This window comes from Schistocerca cancellata, chromosome 3, assembly GCF_023864275.1.
Source record: "Schistocerca cancellata isolate TAMUIC-IGC-003103 chromosome 3, iqSchCanc2.1, whole genome shotgun sequence".
Lineage (NCBI taxonomy): Eukaryota > Metazoa > Arthropoda > Insecta > Orthoptera > Acrididae > Schistocerca > Schistocerca cancellata.
The window spans coordinates 637,711,026-637,735,071 of NC_064628.1; the positions used below are offsets into that span (position 1 = coordinate 637,711,026).

General features: G+C 41.8%; 1 protein-coding gene across 1 annotated transcript in view; it reads left to right on the forward strand.

Annotated features, from left to right (window-relative positions):
• The window catches only part of LOC126176478 (uncharacterized), a 270,764-nt gene that overhangs the window by 238,975 nt on the left and 7,743 nt on the right, over positions 1-24,046 (forward strand). The window contains exon 4 of the mRNA XM_049923632.1: positions 12,485-12,999. Coding sequence (XP_049779589.1) covers positions 12,485-12,999 — 515 coding nt within the window. The remainder of the gene's footprint in view (positions 1-12,484; positions 13,000-24,046) is intronic.

The window sequence follows — 24,046 nt, forward strand, 5'->3', positions numbered from 1 at the left end:
GTTAAAATTTCGTGAACATACCCTCACCGAAGAGTCAAGAAGTATATTGCTCCCTCCTACGTATATCTCGCGAAGAGACCATGAGGATAAATCAGAGAGATTAGAGCCCACACAGAAGCATACCGACAATCCTTCTTTCCACGAACAATACGAGACTGTAATAGAAGAGAGAACCGATAGGGGTACTCAGGGTACCCTCCGCCACACACCGTCAGGTGGCTTGCGGAGTATGGATGTAGATGTAGATGTAGAATGTCAAAAGTACCGACAGTGAAATTAGTAATCAACGGCTGCGTTAACATAAACTCTGACCCCCCGTTTTTTGAACGTGAGAGAGTAAGATTCCATCCAGAATTTAAACAAAACCCACCTTCTCTATTTTTAAGTTTACGTGCAAATTTAACTTCAACAGCTTAGCTACAAACACTACCCAATATCTGAAAGTGCGTGCCAGAACCTCCATGTTGTTATATTCTGTAGGACGACTGGTGCCAAGAGAATATTCTGAATGGTGGATTTGCTAGGCTGTTGTAAGCACGTGTGCCGCTTGTGTTCAGTATACCGGTCCTCACAGTCCAGATAGTCTGACCAATATATGGCATGCCACAACTGTAAGCAATACGAAAGACACAGGCCTTAGCCGGCCGGTGTGGCCGAGCGGTTCTAGGCGCTTCAGTCTGGAACCGCGTGACCGCTACGATCGCAGGTTCGAATCCTGCCTCGGGTATGGATGTGTGTGATGTCCTTAGGTTAGTTATGTTTAGTTAGGTTTAAGTAGTTCTAAGTTCTAGAGGACTGATGACCTCAGATGTTAAGTACCATGCTCAGAGCCATTTGAACCATTTGAACACCATCCTTACTTAAACCAAGATCACTTTTACGGAATCTAAAAGAACCATGAAGTTAAATGATATTCGAAAAACACACTTCACGTCTTTGTTAAATTTCATGGTGAATTCTTCATCTCTTATTTATTTTGCACATTTCACTATTAGTTTCAGTCAATGAGCATTATCAAGTTAAGCTGACGTAAATGGCAGGACGGTTACACCACAATTTGAACAAAAGTAATTTGCTCTTCTAAGCCCACCATAGTACGCATTACTAGCTGTCGATGTTGACTTGCTTCTTGATGAAAATTATCTCAGTTGTTATTGTGAGAAATTGTTTACGTACTATATTGGCCTTAAAGAGCAAATTACTTTTGCTCAATTTGTGATATAACTTTCCTGCTGTTTATACCAGCCAAGCTTGATAATGGTCGTTGACCGAAACTATTAGCAAATTGTGCAAAATAAATGACAACTGAAGGTTTCACCACGAATTTTAACAACTACGAGTATTTGGCGGTTGAATATCCCCACCAGCAAACATACAAACACTTCATATTATACTCTCGAAAAAAATGACCAATACTGTTCTAAATGTTCCCTACGTAAGGCAAAAAGGGCGTAGACTTTAGTGCTATCTCAGTATTATTGTCACTCACATAGTTCACAGTCATTCGATAGAGCAGCGCACGGCTGAACCGCCTTTTACCGTAACCATGCTCACGAAAGGTGACTTCGAGATGGGTTAACTCAGCTGACAAGCTCTCAGAGTCCGATATGATATGGGTCCTGTGTACCAAGGTACGATGAACCCCTTCACGTTGAGCTCGATGGTAATGACTGTCAACTTTCAGATACAAGTCAATGTGAGTAGGCTTCCTATAAATGGCATGTCCCAACGTATCATCCGTTTCCCTCCCCGCCAGCACATCGAGGAAGGGGAGACAGCCATCCTTTTCCACCTTCATTGTGAAACAAATATTCTGGAGGATTGAATTCAGGTGTTCTAAAAAGTCATTCAGGTTCTCACTGCCATGAGTCCAAACAACAAAAGATTTAAGGTGTTGTTGTTGTTGTTGTTGTCTTCAGCCCTGAGACTGGTTTGATGCAGCTCTCAATGCTACTCTATCCTGTGCAAGCTTCTCCATCTCCCAGTACTTACTGCAACCTACATCCTTCTGAATCTGCTTAGTGTATTCATCTCTTGGTCTCCCTCTACGATTTTTATCTTCCACGCTACCCTCCAATACTAAATTTGTGATCCCTTGATGCCTCAGAACATGTCCTACCAACCGGTCCCTTCTTCTTGTCAAGTTGTGCCACAATCTCCTCTTCTCCCCAATTCTATTCAATACCTCCTCATTAGTTATGTGATCTACCCATCTAATCTTCAGTATTCTTCTCTAGCACCACATTTCGAAAGCTTCTATTCTCTTCTTGTCCAAACTATTAATCGTCCATGTTTCACTTCCATACAAGGTTACACTCTATACAAATACTTTCAGAAACGACTTCCTGACACTTAAATCTATACTCGATGTTAACAATTTTCTCTTCTTCAGAAACGCTTTCCTTGCCATTTCCAGTCTCCATTTTATATCCTCTCTACTTCGACCACCATCAGTTACTTTGCTCCCCAAATAGCAAAACTCCTTTGCTACTTTATGTGTCTCATTTCCTAATCTAATTCCCTCAACATCACCCGATTTAATTCGACTACATTCCATTATCCTCGTTTTGCTTTTGTTGATGTTCATCTTATATCCTCCTTTCAAGACACTGTCCATTCCGTTCAACTGCTCTTCCAAGTCCTTTGCTGTCTCTGACAGAATTACAATGTCATCGGAGAACCTCAACGTTTTTATTTCTTCTCCATGGACTTTACTACCTAGACCAAATTTTTGTTTTGTTTCCTTTACTGCTTGCTCAATATACAGATTGTATAACATCGTGGACAGGCTACAACCCTGTATCACTCCCTTCCCAACCGTTGCTTCCCTTTCATGCCCCTCGACTCTAATAACTGCCATGTGGTTTCTGTACAAATAGTAAATAGCCTTTCGCTCCCTGTATGTTACCCCTGCCACCTTTTGAATTTGAAAGAGAGTATTCCAGTCAACATTGTCAAAAGCTTTCTCTAAGTCCACAAATGCTAGAAATGTAGGTTTGCCTTTCCTTAATCTATTTTCTAAGATAAGTCGTAGGGTCAGTATTGCCTCTACGGAATCCAAACTGATCTTCGTCGAGGTCAGCTTCTACCAGTTTTTCCATTCGTCTGTAAAGAATTCGCTTTAGTATTTTGCATCTGTGACTTATCAAACTGGTAGTTCGGTAATTTTCACACCTGTCAGCACCTGCTTTCTTTGGTATTGGAAATATTATATTCTTCTTGAAGTCTGAGAGTATTTCGCCTGTCTCGTACATCTTGCTCACCAGATAGTAGAGTTTTGTCAGGACTGGCTATCCCAAGGCCGTCAGTAGTTCTAATGGAATGTTGTCCACTCCCGGGGCCTTGTTTTGACTCAGGTCTTTCAGTGCTCTGTCAAACTCTTCACGCAGTATCGTATCTCCCATTTCATCTTCATCTACTTCCTCTTCCACTTACATAATATTGTCCTCAAGCACATCGCCTTTGTATAGACCCTCTATATACTCCTTCCACCTTTCTGCTTTCCCTTCTTTGCTTAGAACTGGGTTTCCATCTGAGGTCTTGATATTCATACAAGTGGTTCTCTTTTCTCCAAAGACAGTATCTATCCTACCCCTAGTGAGTTAAGCCTCTACATCCTTACATTTGTCCTCTAGCCATCCCTGCTTAGCCATTTTGCACTTCCTGTCGATCTCATTTTTGAGATGTTTGTATTCCTTTTTGCCTGCTGCATTTACTGCATTTTTATATTTTCTCCTTTCATCAATTAAATTCAATATATCTTCTGTCACCCAAGGATTTCTACTAGCCCTCGTCTTTTTACCTACTTGAACCTCTGCTGCCTTCACTACTTCATCCGTCAGAGCTAACCATTCTTCTTCTACTGTATTTCTTTCCCCCATTCCTGTCAATTGTTCCCTTATGCTCTCCCTGAAACTCTGTACAACCTCTGGTTTAGTCAGTTTATCCAGGTCCCATCTCCGTAAATTCCCACCTTTTAGCAGTTTCTTCAGCTTCAATCTACAGCTCATAACCAATAGATTGTGGTCAGAGTCCACATCTGCCCCTGGAAATGTCTTACAATTTAAAACCTGGTTCCTAGATCTCTGTCTTACCATTATATAATCTATCTGATACCTTTTAGTATCTCCAGGATTCTTCCATGTATACACCTTCTTTTATGATTCTTGAACCAAGTGTTAGCTATGATTAAGTTATGCTCTGTGCAAAATTCTACCAGGCGGCTTCCTCTTTTATTTCTCTCCCCCAATCCATATTCTCCCACTATGTTTCCTTCTCTCCCTTTTCCTACTCTCGAATTCCAGTCACCCATGACTATTAAATTTTCGTCTCCCTTCACTACTTGAGTAATTTCATTTATCTCATCATACATTTCATCAATTTCTTCATCATCTGCAGAGCTAGTTGGCATATAAACTTGTACTACTGTAGTAGGCATGGTCTTCGTGTCTATCTTGGCCACATAATGCGTTTACTATGCTGTTGGTAGTAGCTTACCGGCACTCCTATTTTTGTATTCATTATTAAACCTACTCCTGCATTACCCCTATTTGATTTTGTATTTATAACCCCGTATTCACCTGACCAAAAGTCTTGTTCCTCCTGCCACCGAACTCCACTAATTCCCACTATATCTAACTTCAACCTATCCATTTCCCTTTTTAAGTTTTCTAACCTAAGATTTAAGGTATGTTGACGTATCTCAAATCTTCCATAAACAAGTCGGCAATAATGTGTGACAATCATATTCCTTGCAATTGTGGCATTTCATATATGGGTCAGACTATCAGGACTGTCGAGGACCGATGCACAGAGCATAAGCGCCACACCCGCTTACAACAGCCAAGCAAATACCCCATCACAGAACATTGTCTTGGCACCGGGCATCCTACAGGATATAACAACACAGAGATTCTGGCCTGCAGTTACAGCTATTGGAATGTGTTATTAAGGGACATATTGAAATTAAAGTAGCAAATAACCTCACAAATAGAAATGTTGGGTTTTGTTTAAATTTTGCTTTGAATCCTGCTCTCTCCCGTGTCAAAAAACACAGGGATAGAGTTGATGCTACGTCACCCGTCGATTATTAATTTCACTATCGATACTTTTGACGCTGATCATCTTTGATTAGTGGTGATTCTAGAGTTTACAGTGTATGTGAGTGTTACCATTTCGGAGTTTCTCTAAAAGCGGTGTCTTAAATTCCTTTGCGCAGCACTTACTTGCTACAGTTTTGCCATGAAACCAGGGGGGTGTGCTAATGTAGAAATATCGTCGGTTGTCGATGACGTCAACCAGCTGCATCCCCTTAAGTTACTTGAAAATTTAGTGGTTGTTTACTAACACTTCACTAACTCCAAGATTAAGACCAATAGCCTAAAAAAAATTCATTAAAGATCACAATGGATCACGACAAACCACGATAGTTGAATATATTGATAAACAAAAGGAGAGACCTCAACAATCAGACGCAGACAGCTTTATCGTCTATGTCAACCCGTTATACAGATTAAACAAGACAAAATTCTGGGCATATGGAATTCAGCTTCACTTCATACTGTGCATAATAACCTTATACAATGAAACTAATTTTGAAATTTGCAATAAAAACGTGTAACAAAATAAGTAAAAATCACGTGATAGTTAGCTAAGGAGTTAAGTAAGATTGAAATACTTTCTCTATTTTGTTACATTATTTACAAATGATAAGATTAAAAGTGGAATGACAAGACAAATATTAATAATGGAATAAAACTAGATAAGAATCATTGTTTAAAAAAATGGATGTGTTCTTCTTCAGAAGAAGGATGATAAAGTTATATTTTTAAATTAAGCCAAATTGGACAAAATCATGATTTCAAAATATCTAAAGAAATGACAAAAGGAATGGCATTCCGAGGAAAACAACACGTCCGATCAAAAATAGATATTAATCAAAAAGGACGACTACACAAATGCTCCTGAAATTCTATAAAACACAAGCTGTTCCATTGCTGATTTACGAATCTGCGTATAGGATAACAAACAAGAAAGACATAAAACGAATAGAGGCGTCAGAAATGAAAGTAAGACTTTTTTAGCATGAAGCTTGATCAAGAAACGAAGGTATTAGAAATCAGCTTAAAATATTTGCAGTAATATAAAAAATCAACACATTTAAGCAGTCAAGGAAGAATATGCAAACAGAATCAAACATTGCAGATATCCTGAAAAAATCTTTCTAACATCTACCCAGAGGAGTAAGGGTTGTAGGTCGGCCCAAGAAAGGATGTAACTAAGAAGCTGAAGTCGCGACAGCTTCTTCGACCCTAATCCATAAATGTGGAGCTGCTGGTGTTGCTGCTAATAATGATTCTTTATGGCGCTGTCTAAGTTTGGTTGGTAGTTCACTGATACATCAGACATCAGTCGCAAACCCGGACGCTGCTAACAACTGCGAATGCCTCTGGCTAACATGACGTCTCCTCCAAACAATGTCACAGTTTTATAGGCAAACACATGTATGAGTAATCTCTCCAGTTGTGCTCTCTGACCGGAGGACTCGTACTCATTTTTGTTATATACTGTAGAAACAACACTCCGAGCGGCAAGTAAGCTACTCAGCTGCAAACAGTATTTGATGATTTACCAAAACTGGACATATTTGTCGCAAGGGATTTATTCGCGATCCTTATTTACACGAAACAGGCTTATTTTCTTGTCTGTTAATCGTAGTTTTTAATTTAAAAGTTACCGGCTTTGGGCAGTGTCGTACATCTTCATATCACATGTCATAGCTACAGAGTAACGTGTCGTAATGCGACTATCAGTTCGCTGTCATATGGTAGTTCTGACACGAAAGGTTACTCCGTAACTACGAAGTCCATGGTAGAGACATTTTGTGACGTTTAACGTGTCTTTTAGAGTACAAAATGGCGAGTAAGTAACAGAAGATTTGTCCAGCCGCAGAAATACTCCGTATACCTACACAAAAAAGTGAAATTCTGTTCGCTACACTTCGAGCCAAACCAGTTCTTGAAGCGTAAAACTAGTATTCCATGGAAAAAAAAAAAAGATGTTGGAGGTAAAACTGCCGCGCAGCCTTGATAATATATCAACAGCAATAAAGTCGTTTCCCAACACATTAGGAACCAGTTCCGCAAGTGGTGCTATAATAGAACAACAAATATCAGAACCATAAGTTTGTTTCTTATGTACGGAATATAGTATCTTCTCTTGTTATCCGTGTAGTTAACTGGAGTTACATACAACTCCTTCATGAATACCGCTAGTTTTACTGACTGTTAGATGGTAACAAGCCTTATAGCAGTGAGTGTTGCGGTTGTATATTAAGACTGTGCTGCAACTCTACGTAAAGTGCGTTGTACGACATACGCTTTTTAGCGCCATATAGAAGATGTAGTGACGAATTTGTCGTCAAGCCAGACACTTGACGCCAGTTATATAGCGCGCAATTCGCTAAGGTTCCATCTTCAGAAAATAACTACCGTCACTACACTCTTTAAGCACACAAACTACATACCATTTCAGTATAGGGTGTGCACCCGACGTCCTTAATTGTTTGTTGGATATATTCGAATCCCTGCCTTTCCCTACAGTTTCGCCCTCTACACCTTCCTCTATATAAATTATTCGCAGAAGACTTAACATACGCCCTGTCGTCCTGTAGCTTCTTCTTGTCAGTGTCTTCCAAATATTTCGTTTCTCAATGATTCTGCGGAAACATTCCTCATTTCTTACCACTTCGCTTAATTTTTAGCATGTCCCTGTAACACCACACCACGGACACTTAAGAGTCCCTTATTTTCCGGTTTTGCCACAGCCCATAATTCACCTAAATATAGTGAAATGTTCCAGACGTACATTCCCAATAATGTCCTAAAATTAAGTCATGTTGTTATAGTTCCTGTACCTTGAACTTTGTTTTTAGCTTACCTTTTTGCATTTTTTATGTCACCGTTGCTTCGTCCACCACGCATTATTTGTTCCCAAGTTGGCCCGAATTCTTATCCTTTACTTACTATGTGGACAATTTGATGTTAAGTTCCATCATTAGTCTCGTTTGTTCTACAGCCCTTTACATTCGTCTTTCTTCGGTCTATCCACTTTCTGTAATCATTAGACTGCTGAACTCATTGAAAATGTTCTGTAATTCTTCTTCATTGTCACTGATTATAGCAATGTTACTAGAAAATCTTACTATTGATATCTTTTGATCTTGATTTCTAATACACTTTCCTATTTATTTTGTTCCCTCACTGCTTCTTCGATGTGAATGTTGAACAGTAGTGTAAAGACTGCATCCCTGCCACACACCTTCTTGTGTCCAAGCATTTCTTTCCTGGTCTTGCTGTCGTTCTTGGCTATCGTACATACTGTAAGGACCCAGTTTTCTTTATCACAGTCATTTTATATGAGTAAAATGTATCTGCTGGAAGGACGGCTGTTACATTATTGTGGTCTTCATGAAAGATGGATTACAGCAGGAGGTGAAGCTATTAAGATGGTTTTGTAGAAAACTGTTAGGGGGATATGATGATTAGTAAATAGTGACAACAGGTTAGTTTTCAATGGAAGTTTTGTGAAAGGGGGGTCACGGATTTACTTCAAGGTTTGTACACTTTTAGTAGTCCATTAGGACATCGCAACGCGCAAGCAATAAGGCGTACTACTTTGATGATTTCGAGAAAATCGCAAGAGAAGCTTTGCCTACCAGCGATGTACCGGTGCGTTGCAACGCTCAGCACGAGATGGCAGCGGTCACATCGTTAGGGTTCAAACTCCGTAATCGATGGATAGCAGGATCGAGTCCGGCTCATCTCTCTCTTTATTTTAGATATATTTTTATCAACACTAGTCATATTATTTCATACATATTAGACGGCAAGACAAGTGGATTTGCATGAACTTTTACTGAATTTCCATTCTTATTTGATTGTTCGCTAATTTTTGCTGTCGCAACAACTATATTTATAACTATCGACTAGTGAACGACCAAACGCATAAATTTTTCCTGAAATGAATGCCTGTTGTGATTTCTGAAATCCTTTATACCAGCAGTCGGGTTGGGTACCGAGAACTGTTTTGGACCTAGACGCTTAGAACTGTAGTTATAGATTTCAAGGACAAGCGACAGCCTTGAAAAGCCCAAGTATATCATCGATAAATAAAGGTGCAAATAACTCCAATAATGCAATGAGTTACAATTTGCCAGAATACGAGGATAATATACGATTAATTGTTGGTTGTGCTTGCGCGGTTACAAGTTGCACGATGATATTTATCACACAGGCACCGAAAACATATTATCCAGCACATCGAACGAATGCAATTTTCTCGCATGCAAAAGTAATCTTCATTTTTTAAAAAAAAAGAGAGCTCTTTCTCTTTCTTCCGACAATTTGTATGCAAACCACATATAACCCAACATCTTCGTAAATATCGGTGCCGAAACTTGGCTACTTGCGATTTAATATATTTCAATAGTATCTTCATGAGAGGCAAATTCTCATTCATTGTCAATCAAATATGACCGATTCTGAAGGCGCTTGACAAAGTTTTTGACTCGCCTAAAAAAATAAAATTCGCATAATACTTGTTGTAATAGTGAAAATTAGTTAATAGTGCAATACCATTGGAAACTCGATAAAAGTTCTAGCAAATACAGTGATGTGTTTTCACCATGTTACCCTTCAAATATAATATGCACGATATAATATGACGAAGGTTGAAAAATATGTTGTTGTTGTTGTCGTTGTGGTCTTCAGTCCTGAGACTGGTTTGATGCAGCTCTCCATGCTACTCTATCCTGTGCAAGATTCTTCATCTCCCAGTACCTACTGCAATCTACATCCTTCTGAATCTGCTTAGTGTATTCATCTCTTGGTCTCCCTCTACGATTTTTACCCTCCACGCTGCCCTCCAATACTAAATTGGTGATCCCTTGATGCCTCAGAACATGTCCTACCAACCGATCCCGTCTTCTGGGCAAGTTGTGCCACAAATTTCTCTTCTCCCCAATCCTATTCAATACTTCCTCATTAGTTATGTGATCTACCCATCTAATCTTCAGCATTCTTCTGTAGCACCACATTTCGAAAGCTTCTATTCTCTTCTTGTCCAAACTATTTATCATCCATGTTTTACTTCCATACATGGCTACACTCCATACAAATACTTTCAGAAATGACTTCCTGACACTTAAATCTACACTCGATGAAAAATATATAAAATAAAAAAAGAAGACGAGCCCCACTGGATGCTACGATCCACCGATTACGGAGCATGAACGCTAACCACACGATTGCCACCATCCAGTGCTCAGGGTCGCAACTCACCGGTACATTAGTGACGCCCAATACTTTTCTTGCAAATGTCTCGAAATCGCCTAATTAGTACGCCTTACTGCTTACCCATTACGTTCACCTAATGGACTATTAAAAGGATTCAAAGTTTGAAGTAAATACGTGATTCGAACATAGTGGCCTCCCCTTAGTACTATGGATGATTGGATAGTTACGGATGATGAGATGAAAACCACCTTTGTCTTTTATTTTTGTGGTGTTCAGTCTTCTGGCTGGTTTGATGCCGCCCGCCACGAATTCTTCTCCTGTGCCAACCTCTTCATTTCACAGGAGCACTTGCAACCACGTCCTCAATTATTTGCTAGATTTATTCCAATCTCTGTCTTCCTCTACAGATTTTGCCCTCTACAGCTCTCTCTAGTACCATGGTGGTCATTTCCTGACATCTTAATAGATGTCCTGTCATCCTGTCCTTTCTCCTCGTCCGTGTTTTCCTTATATTGCTTTCCTCTCCGATTCTGCGCACAACCTCCTCATTCCTTACCTTATCAGTCGACCTTATTTTGAGCTATTGTTTGCAGCACCATATCTCAATGCTTCGATTGTCGTCTGTTCCGGTTTCCCCACAGTCCTTGTTTCACTACTGCACAATGCTGTGCTGCAGACGTACATCCTCAGAAATTTCTTCCTCAGATTAAAGCGTATGTTTAATACTATTAGACTTCTCTTGCCCAAGAATTCCCTTTTGCGATTACTAGTCTGTTTTTGATGCCCTCCTTGCTCCGTCCGTCGTTGGTCACTTTGCTGCCTAGTAGTAGAATTCCTTAACTTCATCTACTTCATGACCATCAATTCTGATGTTAAGTGTCTCGCTATTCTCGTTTCTGCTACTTTTCACTATTTCCGTCTTTATTCGATTAATTCTCAATCCATATTCTGTACTCATTAGACTGTTCATTCCATTCAGCATATCATGTAAAGCCAGAATGAGATTTTCACTTTGCAGGGGAGTGTGCGCCGATATGAAACTTCCTGGCAGATTAAAACTGTGTGCTGGACCGATACTCGAACTCGGGACCTTTGCCTTTCACAGGCAAGTGCTCTACTAACAAAGCTACCCAAGCACGACTCACGACCCGTCCTCACAGCTTTAATTCCGGCAGTACCTCGTCTCCTACCTTCATCTAAGCCATGTCTCCGCAATATTCTTTCTTCCAGGAGTGGTAGTACTGCAAGGTATGCAGGAGTCCTTCTGTGAAGTTTGGAAGTTAGCAGACGAGGTACTGGCGGAATTAAAGCTGTGAGGACGGGTCGTGAGTAATGCTTGGGTAGCTCAGTTGGTAGAGCACTTGCCCGCGAAAGGCAAAGGTCCCGATCTCGAGTCTCGGTCCGGCACAAAGTTTTAATCTGCCAGGAAGTTTCAGATCATGTAAATATTCTTTACTTTCACTCAGGATAACAATGTCATCAGCGAATCGTATCATTGATATCCTTTCACCTGAACCTCCTTTTATTTCCATCATTACTTCTTCGATGTACAGATAAAAGTAGGAGCGAAAGACTACGTCCCTATCTTACATCCTTTATAAATCGGAGCACTTGCTTCGTGGTTTCCACTCTTATTATTGCCTCTTGGTTCTTGTATATGTTGTATATTATTTCGTCTCTCCCTATAGCTTACCTCTATATTTGTTAGAATTGCGAACATATTGTACCACTTTACACTGTCGAACTCTCTTTCCGGGTTGACAAATTCTATGAACGTGTCTTGATTTTTCGTTAGTCTTGCTTCCATTATCAGCAGGAACGTCAAAATTGCCTCTTTGGTGCCTTTACCTTTCCTAGAAAACAATAGTTAGATACTGGACTTGCATTCTGGAGGACGACGTTTCAATCCCGCGTCCAGCCATCCTGATTTACGTTTTCCGTGATTTCCCTAAATCGCTCCAGGCTAATGCCGGGATGGTTCCTTTGAAAGGGCACGGCCGACTTCCTTCCCCATCCTTCCGTAATCCGATGAGACCGATGACCTCGCTCTCTGGTCTCCTTCCCCAAAAACAACCCAACCAACCCAACAACAATAAAGAAAATTGTGATTTAGTACAGATAGTTTTGTCACCTGACGGTTGCCAGATCCGGTGAAGTGAGGCAGTGTGTGGTGTGTTGTTGCTGTGCAGCGCGAGGAGGAGCGGCCGTCGGTGTCGCAGCTGCGGCGCCTGGCCGACCAGCTGCCGCTGCCCGAGTCGCTGCCGGCGGAGCTGCGGCCGGCGCTGCGCGCGTGGCTGGTGGCGCGCGCCTCCTGCCCCATCTCGTTCGCCTGGACCGACCTGGGCGTCGAGTTCTGGCCGCGCTGGGTGCGGCGCGGCCTCTGCGGCGACTCGCAGGCGGGAGGCGCCGGGGGCGGCGCGGGTGGCGGCGCCGACTCCGCCGAGAGCCGCGCGCCACGCATCCTCGACGGGCTGCTCGTCGACGAGGACGACGACGGCGACACCGTCGGCGAGGACGCGCTGGCGCCGGGCCGGCGCTCCGGGGACTCCGGCGGCGAGGGCGCGGCGGGGGCGGCGGCGGCGGTGCTGGGGGCGGCGCTGCAGGGCAACGCGAGCGACGCGCGCCGCGCCTGCTCCTGGCCGCCCGGCATGACCTGCAAGCCGGGCGTCGCGCGCAACCTGCACATCCTGCGCTGGCACTGCAGGTGCGCGCCGCCGCTCTGCGTTACGCCGACGGTGCACAGAAATGTGGAAACACCGATAACACAATACTCCGTAGGAAAATTCGCAGACATCAAAAACAGCTTCCACTCATTTCCGAATGGATAAATACACGTCCTGCACGGTTTTCGAGGGAATCTCATACCATTTTTTCTACAACATACTGACAAGGGTTAGCGCTATCACGCACCCTTCTTAGCAACGTGACCACTAAGGCTCAGTGATACAAACTGGTGATTGTGATGGACAGGGGATACGCCACAACTCATCCTCGTGCTTACACTAGACCATGACGTGGCAAGCTGTGTGAGCAGTGGCCCTGTCGTCTTCGAACACAGGGTCACCATTTGGGAACAAACATCGTACCATGTGATGAATGTGATTAGCCAAACTAATCACTATACACTCCTGACCCACTCAGCGTGGTGACTATCGGTTATGTATGATAACTGAGAAAAACTTCACAAGCCAACATCGCTAAGAAAGAATCTCATTGGATGACCGAATTCGACAGAGCATAAGATACGATGATGACAGCATAGCTCTGAAGAAACCAGTCATAGAATGAAATGCTTTTTCAGCAATTTTGGCGAGCGAACTTTTCTTCAGTTACCAAAATGATCACAAAATTTTTGGTGGTAGTGCGCTCTTTCGGAATCACCATGGCGCCGATGCAGCACCTCCATATGGTTGCCCAAATCAACCCCCGTTAGGTTTCATCGTCTTGACATAAAGTCGACCAGAAGTTAGAAACAGAGTGCAACATGACTCATCCAAAGAATGCAGTCCGAAAACAAAGGAAGTAGGTTACAGTACACTTGTTCGCCCACTGCTTGAATACTGCTCACTGGTGTGAGATCCGTATCAGATACGGTTGACAGAAGAGAGAGAGAAGATCGAATGGAGATCAGCGCGCTTCGTTACAGGATCATTTAGTAATCGCGAAAGCGTTACGGAGATGAAAGATAAACTCCAGTGGAAGACTCTGCAAGAGAGACACTCAGTAGCTCGATACGGGCTTTTGTTGAAGTTTCGAGAACATACCTTCACCGAGGAGTCAAGCAGTATATTGCTCCCTCCTACGTATAACTCGCGAAGAGACCATGAGGATAAAATCAGAGAGATTAGAGCCCACACAGAGGCATACCGACAATCCTTCTTTCCACGAACAATACGACACTGGAATAGAAGGGAGAACCGATAGAGGTACTCAAGGTACCCTCCACCACACACCGTCAGGTGGCTTGTGGAGTATGGATGTAGATGTAGATGAATGACTCTCTTCGCTTGCTCCAAAGTCCAGGTTTTATGACTGCGGCACCACCTGTTCTTGTTACGAGTATTCGCGTCACTGATGACTGGTTTTGAAATTCCAGCTCACTTTCCAATTCCCTGCATATGGAGCTGTTTTCGTACTGTTTTAGTCCTCATAGACATCACGAGTGCGACATTCAATTTTCAGTGACTTTCGTAGCTGTTGTTCTATTATTTTTCGACACAATCGTTTTCAATGACCGTCCATCACGATCACTCAGTGAACACATCCCTCTGCGTTGCCACTTAGCGAATGATGTTTTTTCACTTTCCCTGCATATGGTACAAATCTTCGATATGGTGCCTCTTTTAAACATCGAACGTTTCCACTATCGCGGTTACGGAAGCACCCACCATACCAGTACCTCCAAATTGCCCTAGTTTGAACTCGTTTAGCTACGACATAATGCGCTCACAACTACACAAACGCTGTTATGACCAAGACTGACACATACAACGTATTGAGGACATTGCACAGGTATCGTTCATGGCTAGATACAATAACCCAACCTCGTGGTTTGGCTGCTATCTGCGTTTATGTTCAGACATGCATATCTCGGAGTGTTTCCATATTTCTGTCCAACCCCTGTATATAGTAAAGTAATATTGTAACATATATACACTTAAATACAGTCTTCACAAGATTTTCTAGATTCCAACACTTCTAAATTTGAACAGAATATTTGTTCCTACATACATGGCCATTTTTTTTACCTTGGAACAACTTTTCACATTTGCAAAGTCCTTCCATTCCCGGAGTAATTTTTATAATTTCACATACAGTAAATGAAAATTTTCTTATAGGGCTAGAGGCGGAAATGTGGAAAGTGTTTCAGAGTATAACACTCTCTCTCACATATGGACTTCCAGCTTCACAAATTTGAAAACATGCAAGATATGTTAGTGTAGCTTCTTATCACATACTGCCGTTTTTATTGCTTGAGACATTTTGCGATATGGCTGTTTTTAATTCACAATTTGTCATTTCTGCAGCTGTAGAGAACTTATTTACACCGAAAATTTACCAATCGGAAAGTTAGAGTGTGTGTTTAACATCTTTTTCTTTATGTGAATGACTGGGTGTCTGTACGTGTGCGTGTTTATGTCTATGTATCCAATATGTCTCCACAAATTTTTCTGGATTCACCATTATCTTCACTGTGAAACTGTGCTTTTTAACCTGAACGGTGTCACTGTTTAGAAGATACGAAAATACGACCCGCGAACAGTTGAATGTATTCTGGGTGTAATTTTTGAATCTTGTTTTGGTCTTAGACTTTTAGATGTGTATCTGGTGTGTGTGTTTGTGTGTCTGTACGTGTGTGGTCATGGGTTTGGTGCTCTGACAGTCCTTTGAGGGCCGAGAACAGAGCTGCACTGCTGAGACCTGTGTATTCATTTATTATTTCTTCTCCTTCTAATACGGCTTTCCCAATTTGGTAATTTTTCTGAGTTATTAGATTCTGTGGGGTTCTGTAGTTCATGTCAATAAGGTGTCTTGAGAACGTAAACTGACAGTTGTCACATCTTAATGCTCTTTTGTGGTCTATAAGTCTAATACTGAAATTTCAGCTTGTATATGCACTGAGGTGACAAAAGTCGAGGGTAACGAAGTGCACTTATGCAGATGGCGTTAGTATCATGCACACAAGGTATGAAAGGCAGTGCATTAGCGGAGATGTCATTCGTGCTCAAGTGATTCATACGAAAAAGTTTGCGCCGTAATGACCGCAGGACGGGAATTAACGGACTCTGAACTAGGAGTAGCTAGACGCAAGGGACGTTTCACTGTGGAAGTCGTTAGGGAGTTCATTATTCCAAGATTCGCAGTGTCATGAGTGTAACGAGAAAACCAAATTTCAGACATTACCTCTCACCTTGGACAACACAGTGACCGAAGCCCTTCACCTAACAACCGAGGTCAGCGTCTTTCCCGTAGAGTTGTCAGTGCAGCAACACTGCGTGAACCACAGAAATCAGTGTGCGACGTACGAAGAACGTATCCGTTAGGACAGGACGCCGAAATCTGGCGTTAAGGGGCTACGGCAGCAGGCGACCCACGCGGGTGCCTTTGCTAACAGCACGACATCTCTCTGCAGTTCCTCTCCAGTGGGCCCAGGTTGCCAACAACGTATGCAAGCTGGTGGTGCCTTCACAATGGTGCGGGCTGTGTTTAGATCGAATGGACCCTCTGTCCGCTGTAAAAACTTAGCCGATCATTGACTTTAAATAGTTGTTCGGCTACTTGGAGACCATTTGCAGCCATTCATGTACTTCATGTTTCTAATCAACGATGTCATGTCACTGTGGCACAGTTGTTCGTGACTGGTATGAAGGACATTCTGGTCAATTCAAGCAAATGATTTAGCTACCCAGACTGTCCGACATGAACCCCATCGAACATTTATGGGACATAATCGAGAGGTCATTTCGTGCACAACACTTTCGTAAATGTGGACAGCTGTAGAGGAAGCGTGGCCCAATATTTCTGCGGGGGACTTCCAAAGACTTGTGTCCGTGCCACGTTTAATTGCTGCACTAAGCGGGGCAAAAGAGGTTTCGACAAGATATTACTGTATTCCATGCCTTTTGACATCACAGAGTAAGTTGAACTGCAGACTCTATAAGTCGATAAATATCAGATTTGTTATATTTGTCCGTGTTGGTATTGATTGTCCTTAGTTTTCTCTATATGAATTATCTGTTCTGTAGGGTTTCGTCAGTCCTTGTTTTCTGAGTCTGTCATCTGTCCTGTAAGCTGCTTTTATTGTTGTAAGTGAGAGTGTGAGCAAATGTGGACTGAGTGGTTCTAGGCACTACAGTCTGGAACCGCGGGACCGCTACGGTCGCAGGTTCGAATCCTGTCTCGGGCATGGATGTGTGTGATGTCCTTAGGTTAGTTAGGTTTAAGTAGTTCTACGTTCTAGGAGACTGGTGACCTCAGAAGTCCCATAGTGCTCAGAGCCCTTTAGCGAAATGTGGACTCAACAATGAGTTTCAATTTCAAATTGAATAGAGAAGAAAATCATCTGTGCCCTCTTTCAAAGAAATAATCCTGTCATTTACCTCAAGTACTTAAGGAAATCACAGAAACCCTAAATCTGGACGGCTGGTCGGTTATTTGAACAGCTGTCGTCCAGAATACGATTCCAGTGTCTTAAACTGCATCACTTTGGTAGCTGGTATAAATGGGTAAAAGTTTCTCCTTTTTCAAGTACGACAGTTGAGACAAAATTCTCGAGCGTTCGAAAATATTCACCACCACTATCCACAGGAGTTAACGCTACTAACAGCCAGGAATAGGCAAGTTGTCTGCCGGGCCACAACGTACAGAATGGTTTCAGAGATGAGTAACTTAATACAAGTACAGGAAGGTGGGGTAACTGGGCGTTCACTGTGACAATGTTCTCTCATGACTAGTAAACCCCCAGTTCTTTAACGAATCGAACTCCTAAGTGACAGAGCACCGAAAGACGTAAATCAAAACAAGTCCCCGGGAGTAGACAACATTCCATTAGTACTACTGACAGCCTTGGGAGAGCGAGCCTTGACGAAACTCTACCATCTGATGAGCATAATGTATGAGACAGGTGAAATACCCTGAAACTTCAAGAAGAATGTAATAATTCCAATCCCAAAGAAAGCAGGTGTTGACAGATGTGAAAATTACCGAACTATCAAAGTCACGGCTGCAAAATGTTAAGACGAATGGAAAAATTGGTAGAAGCCGACTTTGAGGAAGATCAGTTTGGATTCCGTAGAAATTTTAGAACACGTGAGGCAATACTGACCTTGCGACTTATCTTATAAGATAGATTAAGGAAAGGCAAACGTACGTTTCTAGCATTTTTAGACCTAGAGAAAACTGTCGACAATGTTGACTGGAATATTCTCTTTCAAATTCTGATGGTAGCAGGGCTCAAAAACAGGGAGCGAAACGCTGTTTGCAACCACATGGCAGTTATAAGAGTTGGAGGGTATGAAAGGGAAACAATGGTTGGGAAGGGAGTGAGGCACGGTTGTAGCCTACCCCCATGTTATTCAATCTGTATATTGAGCAAGCAGTAAAGGAAACAAAAGAAAAATACTGAGTAGAATTAAAATCCGTGGAGAAGAAATAAAACTTTGAGGTTTTCCGATGACATCGCAATTCTGTCAGAGACAGCAAAGGGCCTGGAAGAACAGTTGAACGGAATGGACAGTATCTTGAAACTAGGATATAAAAAGAACATCAACAAAAGCAAAACGAGGGTAATGGAATGTAGTCGAATTAAATCGGGTGATGCTGCGGGAATTAGATTTGGAAATGAGACGCTTAAAGTAGTAAATGAGTTTTGCTATTTGGGGAGCAAAATAACTGATGAAGGTCGCAGTAGAGAGGATATTAAGTGTAGGTTGGCAATGGCAAGGAAAGAGTTTTTGAAGAAGAGAAATTTGTTAACATCGAGTATAGATTTAAGTGTCAGGAAGTCGTTTCTGAAAGTATTTGTATGGAGTGTAGCCATGTATAGAAGTGAAACATGGACGATAAATGGTTTATACAAGAAGAGAACAGAAGCTTTCGAAATGTGGTGATACAGAAGAATGCTGAAGCTTAGATGTGTAGATCACATAACTGATGAGCAAGTACTGAACAGAACTGGGAAGAAGAGGAGTTTGTGGCCCAACTTGACTAGAAGAAGGGATTGGTTGGTAGGACATGTTCTGAGGCATCAAGGGATCACCAATTTAGTATTGGAGGGCAGCGTGGAGGGTAAAAACCGTAGAGGGAGACCAAGAGCTGAATACACTAAGCAGATTCTGGGAGATGAAGAAGCTTGCACGGGATAAGTAGCATGGAGAACTGGATCAAACCAGTCTCTGGACTGAAGACCACAACAACAAGTATGAACAACTTCAAGCATCCGATTACAAATGATTTAATTTGTTAAATATTTGATGTTGAGCAAGTAAGTGAGAAAAAGTTTAGAAAATCTTTGAAATTATGTTTAAAGTTTGTTGGAAACCGCTAAGTGCTGTCATTCTCAAATACTGAATAATCACAGCCTGGGTATCTGCGCACCGTGACTTAAACCACCTCAAGGTGTACACACGGTTTCCACTTGTAATCCTTCGCCTATTGTGCTACACCTGTGATGTCAAATTATCACTCCTAATGAGTGGATTGTGACAGTATTTTTACATTTTTATATTCTGATAACAGTTTATGAAATACTGAAAACAAAACTGTTGATGCTTTTGAAGGCCGTTTGGAAGCAACCTGAAACTGAAATAAGGTGACAGTACACCGTCTTAGATGTTCAGTGATTTACATTATTTTATTCGTTTATTTTATCCAACACGTCATGGGGGCTATACCTGTGGATTTCTCGCAAGTGAATGATAAAATCTATGTATTACTATCACTGTAAATATTTCTTTGATACGTTACAAACACAAATCAGGGGAAATAAATGCTGGTTATTATTTAAAAAATTACTGGCTGGTTTCTCCTTTCGGTCGCACCACTTATGATAGCGATTTTATAGGACAGAGAGGAAACACTAGTACAATTCACTGCGCACTTGTTACTAAAATACAACACCAGTGACATTAAAACTGTCTATGAAACAATGTTACATTACTTAATCCACTCAGCCTGGAAAATATGCATCTGAGTTTTTTTTAGAAGTTGACACTGATATTTAAATGAAAGCGATTTTGCCGTTATAACTTAATATATGTTTGGAGATATTTTACCAGAGAGTAATTAGAGTAATTTCGTACGAATAAGTATTTTGCATTTCATTAATAAGCAGCTTATGAATATAAATCCAAATTCTTTCATACTAAAGCTATTACTGTCAACATTTTTGTTTCTGTTTAAATTAAACCAGTTTTTGGGGGCAACTTTAATTCTGTTCTTTAACATTTAATCTCGTATATGCTCGTAATGAAAATACTTTTTTATTTCTGTCACAACCTTGGCGGACTCAATTATATCTTTAGACGGTACCACTAACGTGTTTACGAGTCCACTCCCTTTGTAACTCCAATACAACTATGATTAATATAACCTGTTAATAACATTCTTTATTACAGGGAACCATGAAATTTCAAGTCAAGTTCTGGTAAAACAGGAATATAATACTGTCCTGACTGAGAACTAAGTCCACAACACAGTTGTCTCTGTTAGTGTAAAGATATGAATCAACACTCAAGAACACACAAAACATAAATGTACTTATTTACAATAAATGCAACATTAGGCGTGCATAGCTTTGCACCCGTGTATCTCTCTGCAGCCCTCTCTCCCTCTCTCTCTCTCTCTCTCTCTCTCTCTCTCTCTCTCTATCTCTCTCTCTCTCCCTCTCTCTCTCTCTTTCTATCTCTCTCTCTCTCTCTCCCTGTTCAATTAGTAGTGGATTATAATATTAAGTAGCAGTCAGAGTAGCAACAGCATCGTGCTAGATTCGTATTGTCTCATTGAAGTTCTTCCGCAAGTTCGGAGTGATTTGAGAGCAATCTGAGCCGGAGCTCTGGTGCGGAGTGATATCAGGCTTCTGCTTGAATGGCTGCTCACTCGAAGTGAGACCACACTTCTGCCTGATTGGCTGCGCGTGACAGAGACGAACAAACTAGTGAAGTCGCTGCTAGCGACGTGTGTTGAATACTGCCAAAGTACTGCTGCGCTGGCTTCGCCTTGCTGTTTAGGCCGTCCGCTAGCCAGCTGTGACTGAAGGGTGGTCTAGAAGGCAGTGTTAGTGACGTGGGTCACAATTTCAGATGAGGCTACGCCAAAAAGATGATTTCCACCCACCCAATCTCCTCCCACAATGCTTAACAAATCATGGATAAAAATGACCATGGTTGTTCTTCTTTTTTTAAAAAAATCAGCTGTGCTGCTTTAAATACAAAACATACTGATTACGTTTTGCCTACAGTTGTGATGTTGCAGTCTGCGCGTAAAATAATTCTGCTCACACTTCTAACTATTTTCTTTGCTTGTAGCTGCCCTAGAAAATAACATAACAAAGATAATCTCTAATCAAAGTCCTACATTTTACCTACCAAATGAAATTTTGCATGTCAACTCTAGACACGATGTTAGCTCTTAATGTGTGTCTAGATGTAGATATGTGTAGATATGTAGAACACCCTTTCACGAAGCAGTGCTTTCTCTCGAATAATGTGAGTTACTTTTAAAATTACAATACCGGTTCACTTTGATCTCTGTAAACAAACAAAATTTACTAACTAAATGTCCTGCTGTTTTGCTTCGTTTCACTCGTGACAATCATATAAATGCGAATCTTTATTATTTTAGGAAAGTAATGTTATAAGCTCATCGTTATTTAATTGGAAGAGCCTTGGTTTATAATTTGGCCAAGATAAGCTCACCAAAAAATACGATTTGGATGCAATATTATTTCAGACTTTAGTCAAAGATTTCCATAAATGTACGTAAACACATCTGCACCTGGACTGTCGTATGTTTAGCAAGAAATTGTTGGCGAGGACATCCATACAGGGAGAAGCTATAGCGAATCAAATTAGGACAAATCCTATTTAGTAGCCCATGCCTTCGTTTGACTGGAGCAAGCGACTGCAGGAAGAAGCAGAATCTGGCTGTCATTAAGTCGAAGGTGTAACTTATGTCAAAGATGTTCCATGCCGTTGAGGTTGCAAGGCTGATCAAGACAGTCAGTTTCACTAACGTTATTATCCACTAACCATTACTACACAGATGCTGTTTAATGGCAGCCGGCCGTGGTGGCCGAGTGCTTCTAGGCGCTTCAGTCTGCAACCGCGCGTCCGCTACGATCGCAGGTTCGAGTCCTGCCTCGGGTATGGATGTGTGTGATGTCCTTTGGTTAGTTAGGTTTAAGTAGTTCTAAGTTGTAGGGGACTGATGACCTCAGATGTTAAGTCCATAGTGCTCAGAGCCATTTGAACCATTTTGTTTAATGACAAGGTCCACTGTCATGCCAGTACAAACTATCCGAACTATTCCTCTACCAACAGAATTCGATAGATGTGATGGTCATCGTGGCTCAGTTCGAAGAGGGACTCATCACTGAAGACAATTGTACTCCATTAATTGAGATGTTTCTGGAGACATCGCGGACAGAGGTGGGATACCCACCTGAGTGTCGCACATCATACGGTCCGACAACTAGTTTTTGAACAATTTGTTTTCATTGCAGGACCCCTTTGGTTGTCATCTGCGCCACCCTTACAGCACAGCGGAACATCGACGATTTTCTACTCCCCCTTCTGTTGCCCTTCATGGAAAGTCATCCTGGAGTCACATTTCATCAAGATAATGCCCGCCCACATATGGCAAGAATCTCTACTGCTTGTCTTGGTCCTTGGCCAGAAACATCGCTGGATCTCGCGCAAACGAGACCGTTTGAAGCACTGTGGGTACGGCCCCCTATCCGGCACAGGATTTTGAGAAACTAACGCGCCGATTGGACATAATTTGGCACAATATCCCTCAGGAGGGCATCCTACAACTCCATCAGTCAGTGTCATGCCAAATAACGTCTTGCATAAGGACCAGAGGTAGACCAACGAGTTACTGACTTTCTCAATTTGTGAATCTCTTTCTCTTGAATACATCACAGAATTCCACTGAAGTTTCAATCATTTGTTTGCCTCTGAATGTACATCACATCTGCAGATTTTCGCTCCATTCGGATAATTCCTCCTGGTGCGTGTTTTTTTGTCTTTTTCTTTTTTTCCCCTTAGAGTGTATATTGATATCCTTCCACATATGACGTATTCTTAAGCGCAGCAATGGTCTCGCCCTATATTCGAGAAATATTAGCGTACCATAACACTCCCTTCCCCCTGCTTCGCTGCTGGTGCTACATATGATAACAGATAACGTTTTCCAGGCATTTGCCAAGTCCAAATCCTTCCATCGGATTGTCACTGTGGTTCAACACCCCAAATCACTCGTTTCCAGTTATCCACTGTGCAGTGGCGCCGCTCTTTTATTTACACCACCTCAAGTGTCGCTTAGAATTGACTACAGAAGCGTGTGTCATATGAGGAGCTATCCGAACATTGTACCTCATTGTTTCCAACTAGCTACGCACAGTCATACTAGCTCTACTTCTGAAAGGACTTTCGAACTCACGAATGGTACGTTTTGGTGATTTTATTCGATTATTGACATCCACTCTCCGAAAACCTCGGCGGTGGTTGTTCCACGTTTCCACTTCACTCACATCACCAACAGTCGACTCTGCCTGCTTTAGCACGGTTGAAATGTCTCTGATGTACTTGTTGCTCAGTTGACATCCGATGACTATTCCACGTTCGAAGTCACTGAGACCCATTCTGTTGTTACTGATTCTCTACTAACAACATAAATACTCCACGCTTTTTTTTTTAGTAATAGATCCGTCTGTCAAGACGTGTAGTGGCCAGTTCCACATTACATATTGTGTCTGGATGGTTTTGATCAGATAGTGCATTTCCAACTTCTAAGCAGAGTAGTCAGTCATTGGTTACTTCGCGTATTATGAATGTGTCGCAAAGACGTCTTCTATGTAAGAATTGAACCATTAGTTCAAATTTTTTTATCGTACTTCGACACAAAGAACATAGCATCCGATGGAATCCTCTCGAGTTATCAGTCGAGTGAGTTGTTGTCTTGAAGCCAACTTCTCAACAAGTTTCCTATTTGTTATCCTCAGATGAAGGCTTCAACTGATAGCCTGACAA